At 36.2% G+C, this 9,040-nt stretch overlaps 1 protein-coding gene across 1 annotated transcript; it reads left to right on the forward strand.

The window, feature by feature from the left end:
* Positions 1–438: 438 nt before the first annotated feature.
* Positions 439–4,263, forward strand: LOC104466309 (F-box/LRR-repeat protein 17-like; the record flags this gene model as incomplete). Its single annotated transcript, XM_010079686.1, has 3 exons — positions 439–561; positions 3,107–3,364; positions 4,132–4,263. Coding segments are annotated over 3 exons (513 nt in total), but the record flags the coding sequence as incomplete, so codon positions are not given.
* Positions 4,264–9,040: the final 4,777 nt, after the last annotated feature.

Genomic DNA, 9,040 nt, shown 5'->3' on the forward strand with positions numbered 1-9,040 from the left:
CTTTTCGATTTAGTTAAGAAATAAAAGGAAAGGTTTTTGTATCTGAATCAAAGTGGGAACAAATACACCTTTTAAAAGTGTATTTTAAAGGTGTATTTTATTGCAAATAATGTTGAGCTAGTATTTGTGTTTCTAGTTCTTTAGGTATGCCATCTCAGAAGCAGTTTTGAAATTTGGTCTAAGAAATGGATGCTTAAGTAGGATACGTTCTGATATTGGTTGTGCTAATGTGACTTTTCAGTACTGTCAGCTATTGCGGAATGCAGGTTTTTTCTTACTACCCTTGACTAATCAAGTTGGGGGCAAGTTCTAGAACTGTGTGTTGCAATGCATGCTAATATTTTTATGTCTTTTACAAGACAGGTTAGTAGTAAAATATTTCTGTCTCTAAAATATGATTACTTCTGACAAATAATTTTTATTTCTCTTTCTTTACAGATATTTTCCAATCTATCCCTGAATGAGCGTTGCCTTTCAGCATCATTAGTCTGTAAATATTGGCGTGACCTCTGTTTAGATTTTCAGTTTTGGAAGCAACTGGATCTCAGTAGTCGTCAACAGGTATGAATGTATCTTTGTGGTTTGACTCAGAACTTGTTCTCAGAGCTTGTACTCTTGACCAAAAATAAACAAAAGAAACCTGTAAAGTGGTGATCCTGTGCTTTCAGGGATTTTTTTCTACTAGAGGCTGAAAATGTCTAAATCTTTAGATTAGCTTCTTTGTATGTAGGTTCTTTTGACTGAGATGAGTTGCTAAACAGTGTGAGAACAAGCGCTGTTTGAAATGGATTTTGGGTTACCTGTCTCAAATCTGCGTCAGGTAGTGGTAGTTCCATTCATAAGAGCTATCAGATCTCATATTAATTGAAAGATGTACGCAAGTATTTCTGAGGATGCTCTGGTTTGAAGAATGGTCACCTAACTGGTGCTTGCTCTGTTTTAACAGAATTTCTTTAATTTTTCTTCAGCTGATATGGCTCCTACTGATTAGAAGACAAATTGTGGTTTTTTAGGCTTTCACCTAATTGTTTATTAAACAATTTACTGAGAGTTTCATGAAAATACGGGGTGCAGGGCAACAACCATTGGAGAGTCCCATTTGGAGAAGCAGCAACACGTCCTCATCTATGTTGGACATGGGATATTATTTTCAGATCACCAATTCATAAGAAAGCATGCAAGTTCTCTTGCTTCTAGAGTTACTAGTTAACTATTTCTGAATCACTATGTAAAAGTTATGTAGCAGACTGACTGGTTTTCATTGAGTGACTCCAAAGCACACTCAGACCAGAGGTCCAGTTTGCTCTGTATTATGTGTCAAATCAGTCTTTCTTCTTCATTGTCTTGAGATGTAGCCTTATTTCTACTATATTTTTTTTTAATGATTTTGCCTGTTAGGTTTGTTAGGATCTCACTAAAATCTATCAGTTGTGGCGTTGCCCTAAGAAACCTATTTGGTCAATTTTTTAATGAGTTCCTAAACCAGTGCTAAGCACAGATATTCTTGTCCATGTATAGGGTGGTTTTGGCTTTTTTGGTTATTTTTGTGTTTTGCGGAGGGGGGGAAGGTGGTGTTTGTTTGTTTAGATGTTTGTGGTTTTGGGTGTGGGGTTTTTTCCCAATTTGTCATGATCTCCCTTATGAGGAAAGGCTGAGGGAGCTGGTTCTCTTTAGCCTGGAAAAGAGGAGGCTGAGGGGTGACCTAATCAGTGTTTATAAATATGTAAAGGGTGAGTGTCAGGAGGATGGAGCCAGGCTCTCCTCTGTGACATCCAGTGATAGGACAAGGGACAGTGGGTTCAAGCTGGAACGTAGGAGGTTCCACTTGAATATGAGAAAAAACTTCTTCACAGTGAGGGTGACAGAGCACTGGAACAGGCTGCCCAGAGAGGTTGTGGAGGCTCCTTCTCTGGAGACATTCAAAGCCCGCCTGGATGCCTTCCTGTGTGATCTGATCTAGGTGTTCCTGCTCCGGCAGGGGGATTGGACTAGATGGTCTTTCGAGGTCCCTTCCAATCTCTAACATTCTGTGATTCTGTGATTTTTCAGCTAGCAACTGCCTGATGAAATAGCAAGAAAAAAGGATTAGACTTGCTACTAATGGAAAACAGGTTGCAGCAAAGAAAGTGTTTCTCAACGGTGTAAGAGAAAAACAAAAGCAATTCATGTTGCTCTGTAGCCCTCTCCAGGCTTAAAGCTAAATCTAATCTATGCTTAGTGGTGGATAAGTATTCCTGAGTGGTTTTGGTAGAAAGACTTTTGTCATATCTCACCTCAAGTTTCTTGAAACCAAGCTTTCAAAGTGCGGGAGTTCTATGCATTTTGTCTTACCTGCTTTGGTTTTGTTTGTTTTGTTTTAACTTACAACCTTGAGCATGAAGAATATCTCATGTTTCTTACCTGCTTTGTAGGACTGGCTTCTCTTAGAATTATTGACATGTTGGCTAACTACAATGACTGCAGTTACAAAATGGATAGAATATTTTTTCTTCAAAGGAGCCCTGGGCATATAGTGCATATGTCTGATTCAGTGGGCTTTCACAGACTAACACTTAACATACGGAAATATTGGAGGAAACTTTTTAATTAGCTTTTTTTCTGTTACAGTGTTCCTTCCTTCTCATCCATTTCAGTCACTGGCACCTTAGGTGACTGCTTTCCATTGTTAAGAAGCCCATTGTTACCTGCATCGCTGTAGTATTTGTCTGCTGGCACGTGGTTTTAGGTGATTACCAGAGCCTAACCTGTTGCATTTCAGAGACATATAAACCCTTTACTTCTCTGTAAATGCTACTTCAGGTACATAAGTAGAGCACTGCTACAGAAAGGCAAGCAAATGGTTTTCTTCTAAAGGATGGAGATTTCTTTGTCTGAAATATGAAGAGGACCATTAACTGTTATTCTCTCCAAGTGCTGGAGCAGCATTCTTTAAAGATAACTGTAAAACTGATTGTACCAGTATGCTCTTGTCTTGGAAAACAGATCTTTTCATTCTCCCAATAGCTTATGTAAATGGATGTTATAAATAGTAGTCTTTGTGCTAATGAAATTAATGATGTTTATGAAAAAAAGTTAAATTTTAATATTTGGATATTTTTTTTTGCAGGTCACTGATGAGCTGTTGGAAAAGATAGCATCAAGAAGCCAGAATATTACTGAAATCAATATTTCTGATTGCCGCAATGTGTCTGATACAGGAGTATGCATATTAGCAATTAAATGTCCTGGACTCCTAAGGTATACTGCATACAGGTGTAAGCAGCTTTCTGACACCTCTATTATTGCAGTTGCCTCTCAGTGTCCTCTTCTTCAGAAAGTGCATGTAGGCAATCAAGACAGACTCACTGATGAAGGTCTAAAGCAGGTAAACACCCATTCCACAAATTCACAAATTTCTTTTGTAAATTTAGTTATCTTTCAGATCTTACCAAGTGCAGAGAGGGACATGGAAGGAGGTGCCCCTTCTAGGATTCACTTAAGATCAGATGACCTCTTCTACTTTAAAGATTGGTTTATGGACATATTTTCTTGGTGCAGCAAATGCTGTTCGCTGGAGACTGTCCATACTTGTCTTTTTTTTTTTTTTTTTTTAAATCCAGGGATTAAATGATCCTTTTTATAATTAAGTCTCCAGTTTGACATCCTTCACTTCACCTCTGGCTGATTCACTTTTCCTGAGCTTGGTTGCTATTTGGAACCAGTGTTTAAGTAACTCTTTTTTGCATCATGAAAGCCGAAGGTGACTGAGACCTTTATTCTTATGCAGTAAGGGTTCATCAGCTCTCTCTCTCTTGTGCTAAAGGAGTTAAGTTGAATCAAATTTGCTGTCAATGGTCTAGCATCCAGGCATTGTTAACTACTTATATATATGCCCAGTAAGTAACTTAGTTCTTATGTGCTGCTCTTAGCTCTGTTTTGTTGACTGTAGTTACCAACTTCATTTTGTCATGTGTGTGATTATGATCTGTCTGCTTTGTGTGTAGTAGATACAAAACCTGTAAAGAAGGATAATTTTTAAGAGGGGTTAGAGAAGCAGAAAGTAATCTTAACTCCGAACTCTCCAGTTCAGTCAAATCCTGTTGGTTTTTTTCATATATTCTTAAATACTTGCCTTGATTTCATTAATTGCAGCTGGGTTCAAAATGCAGAGAATTGAAAGACATTCATTTTGGGCAATGTTACAAGATCTCAGATGAAGGAATGATCATTATAGCTAAAGGCTGTCTGAAGTTGCAAAGAATATACATGCAAGAAAACAAATTAGTAAGTACATTTAATTATTTTTTTTTTTCCCCACAGCGTTTTCATTGTCAAAGCTTTCTCTCTCTTTGTGTCTGTTTAAAACTTTCATTTGAATAGCTGCTTTTTGGCAGTGAATTGCATAAAAATGTTCTCAAGCTGTGAAAATTTAATTTCTACAGAGATAGCTCAGAAGATGACTCAAAGTACAAGTTAAGCTAATGCTATTCCAGGTACATATTAACTTCTGGTTTTGACGTGACGTTCCAGGAGTAATTGTTCAGAGATGCCTGATTTGTGTAGGAAAATAGGTAGTCCATACGGAATATAGCTTTTGTTTTTACCAGTACGTTTCTCTACAGTAAAAAGTGCAAAGTTGTTTAAACTAAAAGATGTTTGGAGGCTGGGTTCTTGGCTACAAATAATACACTCTAATAATCTTCTGTTGAAATATGTCACTTTCTCATCAGGGTGCAGTAGTGTGCTTGTGCTAGTAGAAGGAAGGTGTTGAGGAGTAATAAAACTGTCTGCTGTCCTAATTATAAGCAGTCTCTGAAATGATGGTTTCTGATGTTGAAAGCCGGTACCTACTAAATGGTATAGTGGAGCGCTGGCTTTAAATTATTTTTGTTTGCAAGTAAGTAGGAAAATTTTCTCTCAGTTGAATTCTTAACTACAAGCTAATGTCAAGGTTGTAACCCTTAGTTTGAAAACTGTTGAATTAGAACAAATAAATGTCAATAGTAAGAAAACAGCATACCTTGTACACAGAGTCATTTGATACTTGGCGTCAAATAGAGAAACATATACTAATGCCTAAGATGGCTTGTTTGAAAATGATTCCTGTTAAAGAAAACAAAAGCCATTTATTGGTTTTGATCAGAATTGTACAAAGTTGAGAAGTAGGAGATAATGGCCAAAACTGAGATCTCAGGATAGTTCAAATGCAGAAAAAAGATCTGTCCCTCCTGTATCAAAACAAAATCTTGAGTACTGTCAAAATTAGTCCTTGTAATATTTATACGTGAAAATCTTTTAATTTAAAAAAATAAAAAAAAAAATAAAAGGAGAGAGAGTGGTGAAAGTCCCAAGAAGCCTGTAAGGAAAACCTACTTCTGCAAAAATTAACTGGAGAAAGGTAGGGAAATTCAAAGTATTACTTATCGTAGAATGAAAGAGGAAAAACTTCTGAACATTCAAGGTTTTCATAATTGTACATGAAAGATTACTTAATTATACATGAATATTATTGTGTAAATACCTACATATGTGCGTGGTCATTGGAAAATATGTGGATAAGGTGTTAATTTGACCTTCCTTATAGATATGTCTTACATTTCTTGCCACTGAAGGTTTTATTCTCTTTATAGTCTGAAATGTAACCAATGAAGTTGACATTACAATTGTTAACACTTAAAAGTTCAGTGGTTTTACTATGTGAAATGTCATCCGAGTTCTCAGTTGAAATGGGACGTAGGAAGTATCTTCTTGTTTTTAAGACGATTAGGAAATGTGTTCTTCACTTGCACTTTATTTGGCTGCCCTTATTATTGGAAGTGTAACATTAATTTTTCATTGAACTTAAGACAAATTGTGTATACTCAAATGAATAGGAAACTTAATTAATTATTTTGTCACTTCTAAAAATTTGTCAAATGACATAACAAAACTAACCCTTTACGCAGTTTTTAATGAATGTAGTTTTTTCTCATGTCTAATTTAGTTTTAAAGCTGCTGCCCAGTCTCAGTTTTTCAGGAAAAAATAAACTTGTGTCAAAGTTGGTTTAGCTTTATAAAGTCCAAATTCAGCTCCTTAAATCTTGGTCCAGAAGTGTAAACAGGAAATAAGTTACAGAGCTGTTACAAACTCCAGGGTGTTGAATCTTTAGAATAAAATAACACTTGAATGATCCCACTAGATGACAAAGGAAACAACACGCTTTACCCTTGCTAGGGGCAAAGGACTTTCTTATATTGCTGGAAGTGTAATTTTTTGTGATGAACAAAGACAACTTCTAAGAAGTTCTCATTGTGTTGTAAAATAAAAATTTTCACTTTCCAAAATGAGAAAAAAATAAAATAGCAGTTGTTTAATGCCACAAAGTTAGCTTAAAAGGGGGTAATGGTTGGTGGCAAATGGTAATCCACTGATTTGTCAGATTCTATGGGTTACTTTTGGTTTTAAGACTGCCTTCTAAAATAAAACCACTGTTAATATTTGCTGTGGCACTTCTTAGTTCCTACTCTTTTGGTGAAGAAGGTGGTTTGGGGAAATGTGTGTGCGTGTGTGTGTGTGTTAGTTCGTTTTCAGAATAAGTAAGTATTCATTCTCTGAAAGAAAAATATTCTGTGTCAAGAAAAGTGTACTTGACATATTAGAGCTTGGTTTGTGTATCTGAAGTTCACAGATTGTCAGTCTGCTATAGGAAGAAGACTCCTTTTTCCCCCTGCCCTTCCTTTTTAAACAGCTTCTGTAGCTTCCATGTAAATACTGTAAATCAAGTCTGTGTTTTGATTTGTATTTTCTTGTTTCTTCCTTCTTCAGAGGTGCTCAAAAATCATATGACTCTTACAGGCAATTTTGATTAATTTCAAAATGTGTAGTCCATTATGCATGGTACATGATGGCTGGGTTTTCACTTGTCTCAGACTAATGGATTTAATACTTAAAAAATAGATCTATACAGAGGCAACCAGCAGCTAAGTAGTACCTTTGTGTTACTTCACAGTCAAATGTGGATCAGGCAACACAGTTTAGTTGCTTCATCTGTTGTTGAGTAACTTTGTTATCAGACTGATGAGCAGAAACAGAGAAGGAAGATTTTATGTTCTGATTGTTTAATATACTAGGCATTTCACAGAGAAATAGACCCTTTCCTTTCTTTGAAATGCTGATTATGTCATGGTAATAAGTGAAAGCTGCAAATAACAAAGAAATGCAAAAGGTGTGTGAAGAAGAAGTTAGCATTGCAAGGCTAACTTAACAACACAAGGTTGTTGTTTGCATATATTTTTATGATTTGTATTTCTTCAAAATATGTTTGTTTTTCCTCTGTCCTTTGAATGAAAGAGTAGTTGTATGCAAAGCCTGTTTTCTGAAGCATACTGGCTGAATTGGGAGCCTAGTGGAAAAAAAAAGAATAGAAAATCGCAGGACTTGCAAAGTGTGCCGGTATATTGAGTTGTCTTTCCTTATCTGTCCCCAAGCAGTCTGACAGAATCCAGCAATCTCACTGAAATTCAGTGTAAATTCAGTTGGAATGCTGGCAGCATTTCTTCCTCTCCAATAAAATGGTCTTGTGAAGATGGCTTAAAGACAAATATTTTATGTGATGGTTCCCAGATAGGTTTATTAGGATGGTTATGGTCTAACTTGACCACACTTCTAGTTCCTTGTTTGCCTTTTATCTCTGTTCAGGAACAGTGTCAACTGTGAGTGGAGGATGTTTCAAGATAAGCAAATTGTGGCCCAATTGGGATAGTGTTTGATAATCTTTTTTTTCATGCTTCATGTGTGAGAACACTTTTAGAGTACATACTGTACAGATAATTATTTATTGATGTTTTTAAAGACTAGTATTTTGTTAGTGTTCTGTCCACCTTTGCAGTTTGTAGCAGATAATACAGAGTAGAAATTTGTGTTAACTGTGACACTGTATTTGATAGAAACTATGATACCTAAGATATGTGAATAATATACTCTTTTAGTTGCAGTAAAAAGAATTTAGATAGTCTTAAGGTAGTCGTCTTTAAGAAGACTTAAAGTCAGTATTATGTGGCTTATAAACTGCACATCATCTGATGTGAATTACTGAAGTTTAGAATATATAGAAATTACTTTTTTACTGGTGACAAGTAATGAAAGGGACTTTTGGAAAAAATATTCCTAAAGTGTGTGATTTCCTTGCGCTCTCCCTTGTCCCCTGCTGTATGTTCCATATACTATTTCAATTTTTACATATAGCTACTTAAAACTGTTCTCATATTTGGGGAAATTTCAGCAAAAGGATTGTTTTCCCATGCTTCCTTGTGAATACTTTACCAAAATACTTTCTAAATAGCTTATTTCATTATTTTGAGGTTTTGAAAGGAACTATAATTTTTCCAGACTTTTCTCCTTCTTTTTTTTTTTTTTTTAATAAAAACTGTTCTCTGGGAGAGTGTTGCTAGTTTTCTTTGTAGACACAGAATGCACATATAGGACTGTTCACTTGCTAAACCTATGCATACATATTAAGAATGATACCAATACTGAGACTGATTTCTCATAGCTTTGGACAATGATGATTAGTCTTCTGTCAAGTATTGAATTAGAACTTTCTAAAGCAAAAACTCCTTATCGAAGACATTGTTGGTAGTGTTCACTAGTGGTGATAAAGTCCCGCTTGAATTTGAGTTTGACAAACACATTACATATGTATCAAACCCTACTGATGTACTGTAAAAAGAATGTTCAGTGCTTTAAAAATGCATTGAGTAACTATGCTGAAACTAAGCTGAGATTTGGGAAAACATGCTTTCGTAAGAGCTGTTTGAGACATCCAGGTGGAGACTGGTGACAAGTGGCGTTCTGCAGAGGTCGGTACTGGGACCAGTGTTGTTTAACATCTTTGTTGGAGTCATGGACAGTGGGATTGAATGCACCCTCAGCAAGTTTGCCGATGACAACAAGCTGTGTGGTGCAGTTGACGTGCTAGAGGGAAGCGATGCCATCCAGAGGGACCTGGACAGGCTTGAGAGGTGGGCCAATGCAAACCTCATGAAATTCAGTGAGGCCATGTGCAAGGTCCTGCACCTGAGT

This window comes from Pterocles gutturalis, unplaced genomic scaffold (assembly GCF_000699245.1).
Source record: "Pterocles gutturalis isolate BGI_N339 unplaced genomic scaffold, ASM69924v1 scaffold18149, whole genome shotgun sequence".
Classification (NCBI taxonomy): Eukaryota; Metazoa; Chordata; class Aves; order Pterocliformes; family Pteroclidae; genus Pterocles; species Pterocles gutturalis.